Below are 13894 nucleotides of genomic sequence, written 5' to 3'. Positions count from 1 at the left end.
TTTTTTAAACTTTTAAATTGCATTTCCCTGGCTTCACATGTACCCGCATGGCCCTCTCAGAACTACAGTTCCCATTCTCCTCCTGCTCACTGGTAAATCCATCTTTGTTACACATGTGAGCAGGAGGATGGTGGGAAATGTAGTTCTGTAGTTCAAAATGTAAAAAAATAAATTACAAATAAAACAATACACACCTTACGCAAAGAGTTGTAGCAACACATGGAAACATGTAACACAATAAAATAAAAATGTCCGTATGTACCCTTTAAGCTGTCTAAGTAAATGTAGTAAGTTTTGTATGCTTTTAAACAAAGTAGAACATATACTATGTGTTTAATTAAAATTATGTATATTTTATGTACTGAATGATGAAAGTGTAATCAGGCAAGATGCATCTTACAGACATACAACATAGTTTATGCATTCCTGTCACAATATAAGATACCGTACGCAGGTACAATACATTTCTCACCTTTTACATGGTGCAGTATAAGAGAAAAGATAAAAGCATTCTAGAGCTAAAAAGGGGATTCAATTTCCCGTTTTTTTCTGGTTATCAGAAAATGTACTGGATTGGCATGAAGCATACATGACTTTGAAAAATGTAATTTAAAACCAAGCAGAACGAACAACCAACCACACTATCGCACTTCAAAGCACTGCAGGTCATATTCTAATTGCTAACAATCGGTGTCTAGAAGATGTGACTGCGTGCAGTACAATGTCACAAATCCAATAAAAAACAGCTCAGAAGTACTATTTTCTAATACTAAACACACAACTTCAGTGTACCTTATACCTAAAATAGGAACAGTTTTACATTGTACACCTCAGATCTTTCAAAAGCTGTAAAACGTTATCATCATAACCCTGGTTCCCTTAAAGAGAAATGTAACCACTAGAGTATGGGCACTTACCTTAGGAAGACCCCAAACCTGAATAAAATTATACCGAAGCTGCGCTACGGGGGCTTTGCTCCAGCCTTCATGGGCTTTGCTCCAGGGTGCATCTGTCGTTTGCAATGCAGTGATGTGGGCTACTCCCTGTATCTTTTCAAGGTTTCATCAACTAAATGTCATGGATCCACAAAACCCTGGTTTTGGAACTTGATTATTGAGGGTGGCTTCAGGGTCAACCCTTACATCATAATTAGAGGTGAGTTTCCATATCAATTTTTTAGCCCCTGCTACTTGTTACTGGGGTTCCATATGGTATCGCTCAAGGTAGCATTCCAGCCGTTATGCAATATTGCATTGCGACAGCTTGGGTACACTTACACATACGGTTATGGTTACATTTCGTACTTGATAGGAAACGTTAGGTTATTATCATAACCCTGGATCCCTGAAATCGAAATCTAACCATTAGCCTTCAAGGTCGCTGTGTCAATGATTGCAGCATGCTTGAAGGAAAACTGATGCAAGTATCTGTGAAAGCAGTCTTCTTTTGCCCTCGGGGACAGGCATGACTGCGTCAGAGATGCTGTAGCGCAGCTTCGGTATAATTTTATTTTCAGGTTCAGGGTCTTCACGAGGTAAATACCCATACAGTAATGGTTACATTTCGTAATTGATACGGAACTATGTGTTAGTTTCATGAAAAAGAAAAGAGCCTTAAAATAATAATTGATAGGGGCAATATATCAACTGTTCTGTAGGTTCTTGTGTTAGACCTGACATAGTTTACATAAGATGTTATGGAGTATATACTTTTTCATCAAAACAATCTTTTTTTTATTTTTATAGTTGCTTTAAATCAGGAGCAGGGACCGGATTTACAGCTCATCATAATTTATGGGTTTGACTTCACCATGGTCAACCGTTGCTAAGGAACGTAATACCTAAGAGTTTAGTTTGGTGGCCAGATTCAGACTTATGGGTCCACCTGTCAAGCTTGTTAGCCTATTACTGGTCCTACTTTTCCTCTTCTTCAGCATTGCTGTCACTGCTGCTCTGGGTGTCGCTGCCACTGAAATCATAGCAGTCCTTTTTTTTCTCTGTGTTGCTATAACGCTTATTCAAGCTAGTAGAGGAGCTCATGACTGCCTTCTTTTCCAACTGCCTTTTGCGAATCCTGGTTGGCTTCAGCGCCTGTTTTTTCTTTGGCAAGCTCTTCCTGTGATCCTCCATCTGTTTGGTCTTTATTAGCCTTTCAAAGCTTTTTGCCGTTTTAGCGCTCACAACAAACCAGTCCTGATGGAATAAAAAATAAAAAGAGAAGCTACAAAGACACACCCAGTAAATAAATTTGAACACCCCAGTTAAAGGACATTGATTAGGAAGGATTAGGTTACTCCCCCCTCTCAAACAGCATTGCCAGCGTTGACTTGATTTAGTAGGTTCTGTCCCTTTTGTGCATTGGCCATTCTATTGTTGCGCTGGCTGTATATGACTGGTGAAAGACAGTAATAATTCTGCAGGAATTTGATGTTTTCCTGGATAACCTGACTCAGTGTGTTTTGTAACTGCTCAGATTGTTTTGTCAGAGATCTTTTTTTCGATCATGGTAAGCTGAGCTATACTAAGGAGGCAGCCTTTACTTAAATTACAGCTTTAAAAAAAAATCTCTTACTTGAGCATGAATAGAGTTGATATGGTACTTCACTCCACTCTCTGAGTTGAATTCTTTATCACATATTAGGCACTTGTATTTCCCAGCTTCAAAATCACCCTGACAAAATAGAGCAAGTGTTTATTTATGGGTTGTAACACAGACAAGATGTGTGAGAAACACAGATCAATGAAACATGCCTTTTGCCATGACTCCTTTGCACCTTAGTAAAACCTAGGCCCCAGTGACTGATGGGTGTGTATACAAGTGCTTTGTTTCTTTTATTATTAAAAAAAAAAATCAACCCTTACCCTAGAACAAAGGCAAAGGTGAGCCTTCAAACCAGATACGCTGGTGTAGACAGAGTCACAACCCTGTATGTACAACAGAAGGGAAGACATTGTTACTGTTTAACCAAACTACGTTATTTACTATTTTGCCAGCATTATGAAAAGCATAGTTAATGTACAGTAGATACCAGCCATTTGCAAAGATAGGGTGAAGCTCTTGAATTTTGCATACAGTTTAATGTTTACCTGATTTGGGCAGTGCACTTTCCTGTGGATCTTGACTTCACTTTTCCATTTCCGCAGCACTTCTTGACTGAAAGCGGGTAACCCAGGTCTTGCATACTTTAGCTAAATAGAAGGTAGACAGGGCAATATTTTGGTTAAGAATTACAATTAGTTTACTTCTGTAAAACATTATTACAAATGAAAAGACACGGTAATATCAACTTTGGAATACACTTGTTTGTTAGTATAGCCTCAGCACCTTTTGAATAATCCCAAACTACAAACTGTTCTGTTAATAGTGCCAACATTTATAAGAAAAAACACACTACAGGATCTCCACCGCAATAACTTATTGTCTTAATTCTAACCCACTTGTATTCAATTTCTGCAACTAAGGCAAACTATTGCAAGACAAGCAGTAAAGTGTTTTTTTTTGTGAACCCGATGAATGAGCAGAATCTGCCAAGAGCTGCACCCACTTTCCTCTCATCAGGCACCAGGTCCTGCTGCACCACCCTTCCTCCCATCAGGCACCAGGTCCTGCTGCACCCACCTTCCTGTCATCAGGCACCAGGTCCTGCTGCACCTTCCGCTTGGGCCACTCCTTGGACAGCTCCTCAGTGGCAATCTCCTGAAGGTGGTACACAGCCACCTGGGCCGACCTCCTCTTCACTCTGCCGCTGGCCGTCCTCTCCTGAGTAGTCTCCCCCGGTTTCTTCAAATCCTCCTCCTCGCTGCTCAGTGGCTCCTGCACGGAAAAGACAATTTATTTTACCCATAGCGACTGGTGTATGGTGGTTGAACTTGGGGGGGGGGGGGGTTGTTCAATATGGAATAGATTTACTAAACAGGGAATCTGGAAATGTGTTTATTTCCAAGTAACATCAAATCTCACTGAAGAGGGATTTGACTTACAGGGGCATGCTCTGACTTCAGATGATAATCCAATCCTGCCTTAGACTTGTAAGTTTTTCCACAGTGCTGACAGTTCAGGACCAGTTTCTCCAGCTCTGATGCTTCTTTACCACATTTCTTCATGTGGTACAGGAAACCCATGATACTGGTGAAGCTAGCTGTACAACTCTGAGATCAACAGCAAAAAAAAAAAAAAAATCTTTATCAAAAGATTAGTTCATTACACCTTCACTTTAATATCAAAAGCTCTGTGGTTTTACAAACCAAGCAAAAAAAACGTTTCCATAACTTATAATGTGTTTTCACTGTAGAACAGCGTCCGTATGTTCCATTTTAAATTAATTCCGTAAGTCGATTCAATATAGAGACCCCCCCCCCCCCTTCAGAAGACCCCCCCCCCCCCCCCCCCCCCCCCCCCCCCCCCCCCAAAAAAAAAAAAACCCCCTCTTAACAAATACAACCAGCAAAGGAAATAGACTCGTACCTCGTTCGTACATTTTAATTTGCCCATTCTTTTCAGCACCTTTCTGAGTTTGTCTTTAATTGCCTGATTGTCCAACCTGTTTGCATCTTCTAAAGTTGGCTGAAAAAACAAAAGTAGGAAAGATATACAGGTATTTAAAGATGCAAATACTGTCCCAGTACTTGTTGGGAGGTAGTCTAGATATAGTGTTTGTTAATACCCCCCAACAACCCCCACGTTTTGTAATTTAATATTAACCTGTGCAAGATGTGTACTGGCTTACAAGTTTGTCAAACTGAAAATAACATGAGCACTGCTTTACCAGGTCATTGTGGTCTGCCATAATATGGTACTTCATTCCAGTCAAAGACTTCAGCTGTTTTCCACAATGCTGGCATGCAAAAGGATCCTAAATAATAATAATAAAAAGAAATGTTAAACTGTATTTCACAATATGTAATATGTTCACAGTTCAGAAGTTCACTGCATACAAATAAAATCATGTATTGCAACTGTAGTACCATTCAGCAGAGTGAACACTTTAAAGTGGTACTTGAGCTGAAACCCCCAGACAGAAGGGATAGTTTGAAAAAAAGGTTAAAAACCACTGTCATAAAGGACATATTTTAAGTAACAGATCATATTTAATGTGTCAATTTAATATCAAAAGTCAGTAAAAACCATCTGCCATGTCTTATTAAGCTTTGGAGTTATCTGTCAAAAAATAAGTAATGTGCTGTATGTTATCAGTGTAATGCTACCTTCCAAAGGGAATTAGTCAACAAGCATCTCCTTCAAAACTGACACACATTAACCAGCTTGTTTCACTTCAGTATATTTGGACAAACACAGAGAGCAGCATCTTAGCACTCACAGTAGGAGTTCAGGTTTTCAGCTAATACACTGTGCCACGGCAAATAGTAGAAACTCCTCTACTGCATCAAAACAGTTTGTGATAAAGACTTTCACTACATTAAGACTCCACAGTATTTGCATTTAAAATACACATTACAGGTGTTACCACTTTGCACTTTGCAATGTGTTTTTTCAGTCCTTCCACTGTTTTCCTTACAACTGCTTTACATGTAGGGCAGGATACCCTTCCTTTATCGAGAATTTGCAGGTGCCATCTCTCCTCTTGACTTCCTACCAAACAGAATATTTACACTATGTACAGGTTTTTAAATTACAACTTCACCCAAAGGATACAGTTAGGTCTATATATATGTGTGTGTGTTTTTTTTTTTTATAAATCCCAATAAAGTGCATTACCTTATTTAAAAAAAAAAAAAAAAAATCACACATCTGGCCAATATCAAAGACATCCAAAAAATAAATAAAGGTACAAGAAAGCACAGAAAACTAAAATCGAGAAAATCAGGTGGTTAATTCAGGGATCATAAGATCATCTACTTTAATAAAAATACAGTAAAAGTGGCTTGTTAAAAATACAGTAAAAGTGGCATGTTAAAAATACAGTAAAAGTGGCTTAATAATACATTCTGATTAAAAGCATATAATTAAAAAGTACTGTTCAGGAAATAATCATATAACTGCAGAAGAAACCAGTACTTCATTTCAGGGAGGTATCACTTGTCTCCTACCTGTTTGATAAAGGGGAGGATCTTTCTTCAAACACAGACCTTTAGATTTCAAGTCTTGCCGCTCAGCTGCATTTCGATTCTTTCGCTTATTTCCTAATTCAAAATATAAAATGTAGACAGCTGAACCGCATTCTTGAAAGGAGACAAACGCCTGGTAATTAAAACATTTTATTGAATAACTCAGGAGTTTAGTAGAAGCCACTTTAATTGCACACCGTATATACAGCAATAATTAAATTAAACTGTCTGGTAGCCTTTGGCCTAAATACAAACTATTTTTTAGTCATTTGGTTAAATACCTGGCTGGAAAGAATGAACACACACATTTCACACAGAATGCATTGTCAACGAAACTGCAATATTGAACTTTTAATACCCATGTTGCATTAAATATACCAAGTGTATGGATTAAAGACCAATAATAAACAAGAACAATTGTTTTTCCAAAATAAACCACAGGGAATGAATGTCAGTTATACTGTAGCCTAAACACATTCTGGCTCATATTTTCTCAGACAATTCTACTAAGCAGACCCCCAGTAGTTTTACTTTAGGTCACATGTTACCTTATTCCAGCAGTTCTCAACCGTTGGTGTGTCAAACATTCTAGGGGGGTGCGTTAAGCATTCTAATAATACAGTAATTATAGTAATAACAAAACAATTCAAAAATACAATTTTACACAAAAGTCTTAATATGAATTTCATAAACTCACAAATATACAGATATATTACCCTTGATACCGGTAAATATTTAGTCTGGAAAACCATGCTTAATAAATTCACAGGCCCAAACACTGGCAATTTTGTATTTAAGAATCCATGACAGTTCTATTCCCGCTGTATTGTACCCTTGTTCAGTACATAAAATGGATTGGTTCTGGTGCGCGAAAAAAGAACGTGGTGCGACTATGCAGGTGCATCTTTTCGAAAAAAATAGAGTTCAGAAATATGAGGTAAGTTACTTTGAAATTGGATTGTCCTTTGCTGGCACTGCAGATGAGCCTGGTGTGTCGTTTGCGGTGGTGCAGTGACTAATGCAAGGCAATTTTTTATTAAAGTTTTTAAACAAGTAAATGCATCAAAATTTAAGGAGCGAAGTACATCAGATGATCCATTTTACAAAAGGTACCAGGTCTGTGTTTTTTGTTTTGTTTTGTTTTGATGGGTATTGGTGGTGCTGATCTATGCACAGGGTGACATTGTGCACAGGATATGATGTACTGGAATTCTGGCAAATATCTCGCTATGATGGGATGATTTCTGATATGTGATTTATAATACTCGTTATTGTGACAAGGGGCTCCAAATAAAAAAAAAGAAATGCTAACGGAGGGTGTGATTCAAACATGGTTGAGAACCCCTATATTGTATGAGGGATACATTTACCTATAGATTTGATTTTCTTTGTGGGGTTCTGGTAACGATCCTCATTTTCTTGTGCTTCAGTTTTTCTTCTTTTCCTTGTTGAAATTCCTGCTGAAGTAAGAAAAGACAGTCAATATTGAACAAATGACAGCCTTTCCCTCCCAAAGGCACCCTTTTCACAGAAAGTCCAAGGTGATTATCACCATGCATATTCACATGAGAAACAGGGTACTGTTCTCAAGTCATAGTTAACTAAGTATCTACTGAATCTTGCTGCCAATGTGAAGATCTTATTTCCATGTATTATTTCCATCTCTGCACTGTAAAATATCCACTGCACTGCAACCTGCCTGTGCAGCTTAACTCGGCCTCCTCCTTGACTTCACCTGTGTTGTTTTTGCCCCCCTTCATTTCTAGCCAGCAAGCAGGTTTCCTGAAGGTTCCTGCATTGTCATCGGCACCACTGACTATGTCTTCTGAAGAGGAACTGGAGCAGTCACTCCCTGAGTCAGCAGGGGCTTCCTCTGGAACAAAGTTACTCTGAAACTCCCGAGCCCTGAAACACAACAAGAAAATAAGAAAACAATACAGATTTAGTTTGTTGGGTTTATATGTATTTTTTTTCCATCATTTGACCAAGTTTATATTCTTAATACAATTGTAATTATTAATTTCCTATGACATTATGAAATTAACTTATCAGGTAACTTCATTTTAACATACAGAAGCACGCAATATACAGAAACCCTGAAGTGAAGTGTATGATCTGCAGTGGTGCAAAGTAACTATCACAAACAAACAGGAATTTAACTTCAAAATCAACTTGCACTTACTTCTTTCCTCCTAGAGTTATCTTTATCTTCTGTACCTTCTGTGTTTCTGAATTCCCACCCTGAAACAGGTTCTTTTGGCAATTAATAAATACTTACATACATACATAAAGAATGATTGAGACATACAGCAATGCATTGTTTTCATACCTTGGTGTACTGGCATTGCTGACATGTGTTTATTTAAATTCAAGTCTTGGTGGCCTTCATTTTTCTCTGTTGGGCTGATCAAGGTTTATGAAAAGGGCTGATCAAGACTAATGAAAACGGCAGGTTATGCAAGCATGAGGTAGTTTCTGAGCGTGTCATTTTGGATCAACTTTGAACATCTTTAGGTAAAGCATAATGTGCTGACATAGTTTTACAACAGCTTTAGCAGAGAACACCAAAGGTGTCCCTGTATAACTTTTTTTTTTTTGACAACTGAATGTTAAGCCTGTAGGTTACAACAGAGACTGTAATTGTTCTTGGTCAGTAGTTACAGCTCTTTAGTGGTTTTCAATGATAACTTTACCTTGGAATGTTTGTCTTGAGCTGATTTATCTTCCTTTTCCCGATCCTTCGAGGTTGCTACAGTTTAAACAAACAATATTTAATAAGACCTTGCATTTACTTTTATATTCTTTTAAAAAGTTTTAGCATTTACATTATCCTTATGCATTGCAAACCACTGCAACTGAATACTGTACGCGAAAAGCCACGCACAAATGGGAAATGCAAACAAAATATATAGATGCCTATATACACTGTAAATTTTTTCTGAATTAAAAAAGACATTAACCTTTTTTTTTACAGTAACATCAGGTGTGCAGTCATGTGACAGTATGATTATGATATTATCTCCTGGCCTCAGTAAGCATAACTGTTTCTTTAGGAAAAGCAAAAATATTTTAATTTTGGAAGACAATGTGCCTTGCTCAATCTCCACTGCTGCTGCTCACCTTCATCCATAATATAAAACACTCAATGCTGGTACAGGCCTATGTAGTAACTTGCACATTTCTGTGACAAAGTCTTTTTAAGTAATCACATTAAAACAGTATACTTTAAACCCCCTACCAGTTTTAATATATGTGGTGTTGAAGTATATATGCCTGCTTGGTGTTCAATAGCTGTGTGTGAGTATTTCCTATTGTATTGATAGGAAATAAGTAACACCCCTATTTATGAAGAAAAACAAATGTGTTTAAAAAGAATATGGACTGATAGCATGAAACAGGTGTGTGAGAACTATTATACAATTTAAAAATAACACATACATACATTTAATCTATCTATCTACCTACACATACATACATACTGTACATACATAAACTTCTCATTAAATACATTTTTGCTCAAAGAAGCCAACTTCCTCATATTTTGGTGCATTTAACATACCTTTGTCAAGATAGGTGAATGTATGCTAAACATAACAAAACCTTGGGAAACTGGCTCTTGAGTTTACTGCAGTGTTTACTTCTCTCTCTACACAGCTGAAGAGGTCCTGAAATACATGTTTTTTTAATCATTTAAACCCTTTGTGTACATCCCAAAAAATGCTTTTCGTTGATATAATACTGACATTATATAATATATACACACATACACACAAAGTGCCGTGAAAAGTATTTGCCCGCTGTCTGATTTTCTGCTTTTTTGCATATTTTTGACACAACGTTATCAGATCTTCAACCAAAATCTAACATTAGATAAAATGGACCTTGAGTGGTGAACAAATTAACACAAAATGTTGATACTTATTTCATTTGTTTATTGAAGACAGTTATGCAACACCCAATGCCTCAGTGTGAAAAAGTCTCAATAACTGGTTACTCAAAGCTCAATAACTGCCATGCTTAGCAGCATTATCTGCAACCAAACGCTTCCTGTAGTTATTGATCAGTCTCTCACAGCGCCCGGAGGAATTTTGGCCCACTCCTTCATGCAGAACTGCTTCAACTCAGTGACACTTGTGGGTTTGCAAGCATAAACTGCTCGTTTCAGGTCCTGCCACATCATCTCAATGGGGTTTAGGTCTGGACTTTGACTAGGCCATTCCAAAACTTTAAATTTCTTGTTCTTCAACCATTCTGATGTAGATTTGCTTGTTTGTTTCGGATCATTGTCTTGCTGCATGACCCAGCTGTGCTTCAGCTTCAGCTCACGGATGGATGGCCTGACATTCTCCTGTAGAATTCTCTGACAGAGCAGAATTCATGGTTCCTTCAATGACGACAAGTCATCCAGGTCCTGATGTAGCAAAGCATCCCCAAATCATGACACTACCACCACCATGCTTGACCGTTGGTATGAGGTTCTTACTGTGGAATGCAGTGTTTGGTTTTCGCCAGACATAACGGGGCCCATGTTGGCCAAACAGTTCCACTTTTGACTCATCTGTCCATAGAACATTGTTCCAAAACTCCTGAGGATCATCCTGGTGCTTTTTGGAAAACTTGAGACAAGCATTAATGTTCTTCTTAGTGAGCAGTGGTTTCCACCTTGGTACTCGGCCATGAATCCCATTTTTGCCCAGTGTCTTTCTGATGGTGGAGTCATGAACACTGACCTTAGCCAAGGCGAGAGAGGCCTGCAGATCCCTGGATGTTGTTCTAGGGTTCTTTGTGACTTGACGATTTTACGCCTTACTCTTGGAGAGATTTTGGTAGGACGGCCACTCCTGGGAAGATTCACTATTGCTAAATGGCTTTGTAACCCTTTCCAGACTGATAGGCACAAACAACTTTTTTTCCAGAGGTCTTCAGGAATTTCTTTTAATCGTGGCATTATGTGCCTCTTGAATCTGTGTGTTGACAACTTCACTCTGATGGTAAGGGTCAAATTTAGTCAGATTTATATTGGGCAGGGCTGGCCCAAATCAGGCCTGATTGTTAACCAAAGTATTCAAACAGCTGACCCTAATTATCCCTTTAATTGGGTTGAGTTAACTAGGGGGGGCAATAACTTTTTCACACCTGAAGATTGCATGTTTGATTACCCTGCATACCAAACAAATGAAAGAAGCACCAAATTTTGGTGTCATTTTTTCTCTTAGACTCCCTCTATATACTACTACAACCCACAAAAAGATCTGACCAAATTCAATGTGAAAAATGTGCAATAATGCAGAAAATCAGGCAGGGGGCAAATACTTTTTCATGGCACTGTACACACACATACATTATATAAATAAATGATATGATTCATTAACTACAGCTTGATATTCTGTAGTGTGTTCCATGTTTTGTTTGCTGAGCAATTTGAATTTGAGTTCCAGTAGGAAAACATGTACATCTAGAGGGTTTGTGACATATACAGTACCTTGTGCTTTGCCTTTTTGCTTTGGCTTTGAAGACTTTCTTTTATTGGCCACATACAAAGCAGAGGCACTCTTCTTTCTGTGTTCCATCACTGGAAAGTAGAAATAATTAACAGTGGAGGAAAACGTTTTAAATATATTATTTTACTAATATAGCACATTCTTGCCTTTTCATTTTTTTATTGACCATAGTAATAAAACAGGCATTAATATTACTAATAATAATATTACTACTACGACTACTAATAATAATAATATAAAAGGAATATACCTCCTAGAAGGTAATTAATTATTATGGGTAGACATTCCAACTGATAGAAACATTGATCAATGGCGCTTGTGTGTGACTGTGGGCCACTCAGTAAACTTATTTGTTGAAATCCACTGCCACAAAGGCTCATTTTTACTGCATTATTAAAATGAAAAAAAAAAAAAAAAAAAAAAACTTAAAACGTGTTTGCATTACATTACATTTTTTGTAATTGTACATTTTTTGCATTACAACTTCAGCTTGCAGTATGTGTTCTTGTACAGAACTATTAATATTATTTTTCAATTTTCAAAATGACTAACTCAGAACTCGTCTACTATTTCAAATACATCTAGCACACCGTATCTAGAATTAACATTACGTAAAAAAAAAAAAAAAAAAAAAAAAAAGCATAACAAACCGAGAAAAAATAAATAAATAAAAGGAAAGGTGACTGCTTAGCTGTCACGAGGTTCCCAGTGTCACCATTACAGTAACTATTTGTGAATCCGAATTTTGGAACCTTAAAATGAAATGTGCTGTTTTTCAGTCCAGCGTCCGCCCCATCGTCATCACCTGGGCACCACACCATCCACACACAGCACCGACAACCCAGGCAGAAAAGACTTAATGTGGATAAACATTTTGAAAAATAAACCGGCTTTTAGTACTTTTTTAAAATAACTTTTTTTTTCTATTATTATTAAATAAAAAAAAAACAACAACACACAAATAGCGTGTTTGTCATCTGTACTGTACCGTAAAGTAGTTTCCTTTCTTTTCTCTATCTCTCGTATTTCCTCTGTTACTTCCCTTAGTCTTATTTTCCTTTTAATAAACAAGACACTGTTAATTTATTTAAACATGGTTTTATGCCATCCCAGATCGTACCCCTAACAGTAATAGAAAACCGGGGGGTTCGGATTGTATAGCCACCTACACTTGACTGAATCAGTCGAACTTGCAGTTAGTCGTTTCTTGAACCCGCCTTATTTCCCACAACAACAAATACAAATGTCCCATTGCTATGAAAGGAGGAGGTCCAGTCGTGCACAGTATCTAGTTGATTCTCTTGGTTTGACACACATTTCTTACTTAAATGACAAACTAATTTAAAAAAATTATTCAGAGGGAAAATGTTTATTCGTGCATAGAATGCGGAAGTAACAATCGATTCCTTATGAGTTTGAAGGCCCTTTGCAATAATGTAAATCAGTTGGCAAACACATAACGCCACGTTAATAACAGCAAAGCATGGTTATTGCAGGCTAACCCCACAATCTTGTAAAATCCAACAGTAATGTAATGCCACTCACTATACCGTACAAGGCAACATTTCAGGATATCACTTCTAACGTCGGTGTCATTTCATTTGAAAAATACCAAATATTAATTTACAGCAATACAGTAGGCCATTGTTTAGTTAAATGCGAAAGATAAGACACACGTCGTTCAGTAAGCTAAACAAATATAAATAAAATAAAATAAAAACATGCTTGAACTGACACATTTCAATATTTGCTTACCTGTACTTTATTATGTTTGCGTATCTACTGGATTGCTTTTGCGTCTTTGCTTGTTTAAAAAGAGGATTGTGCGCCACCTACTGGATCTTAGCATTACTCTTCGACCAATTACAATAAAGTAGCATCCAAAATCCAAAATGTTGTCTTTGGCTTGTTTTACATGGTAGTGCCTTTTGGGTAATTCGGGTTTAGATGTAGTTTTAGGGAGACAAACTATTCTAAATTCAAATTACAAATTAAAATGTGAGGAAAGCATATAAATGTAAATGTTTCCATCAGTGTTCCAATTTGGCCAGCGCTCCTAAGACAGGTTTAGAGGCTGTGTTGAAGAACCCCATGTGCAGCCTGCCTCATAGCCAGCAAAAAAAGAGAGGGAAACAAGACAAAAATCCAGGCATCGTTGCACAAACACTTTGGATAAAAAACGAAAACGTTTATTAATTTACTTTTTAAAACTGATACATAATTTTATGGAGCGCCATTTGTGCCAAAACTATCCAGCCATTAAATTGTCAATTTGTTTGTCAATTCGTTTGTCAATCTGTGAATTGGTCAATTCATGAAGCGGTCCAC

At 37.4% G+C, this 13894-nt stretch overlaps 1 protein-coding gene across 4 annotated transcripts; it reads right to left on the bottom strand.

The window, feature by feature from the left end:
* Nucleotides 1–190: 190 nt before the first annotated feature.
* Nucleotides 191–13393, bottom strand: LOC121317489 (zinc finger protein 512-like). Of its 4 annotated transcripts, none has more exons than XM_041253482.1 (16): nt 13322–13393; nt 11548–11637; nt 8759–8814; nt 8248–8318; nt 7801–7970; nt 7436–7525; nt 6048–6140; nt 5465–5589; nt 4766–4852; nt 4465–4563; nt 3981–4148; nt 3619–3813; nt 3087–3188; nt 2862–2924; nt 2572–2670; nt 191–2192 (listed from the first exon to the last, which is right to left on the bottom strand). In XM_041253482.1, exons 2-16 carry the CDS (start codon nt 11633–11635, stop codon nt 1914–1916), a joined length of 1785 nt encoding a protein of 594 aa, XP_041109416.1. In that variant the 5' UTR covers nt 11636–11637; nt 13322–13393; the 3' UTR covers nt 191–1913. The 4 variants fall into 4 exon arrangements, with proteins under 4 accessions (XP_041109416.1, XP_041109415.1, XP_041109417.1 ...); XM_041253481.1 differs by lacking the exon at nt 13322–13393 and adding an exon at nt 12555–12766; XM_041253483.1 differs by lacking the exon at nt 13322–13393 and adding an exon at nt 12555–12766 and having other exon boundaries at nt 7436–7522.
* Nucleotides 13394–13894: the final 501 nt, after the last annotated feature.

This window comes from Polyodon spathula, chromosome 6 (genome assembly GCF_017654505.1).
Source record: "Polyodon spathula isolate WHYD16114869_AA chromosome 6, ASM1765450v1, whole genome shotgun sequence".
NCBI classification, from domain to species: Eukaryota; Metazoa; Chordata; class Actinopteri; order Acipenseriformes; family Polyodontidae; genus Polyodon; species Polyodon spathula.
The sequence above is the reverse complement of the archived record's forward strand: the minus strand, read 5'-3'. Positions and strand labels throughout refer to the sequence as shown.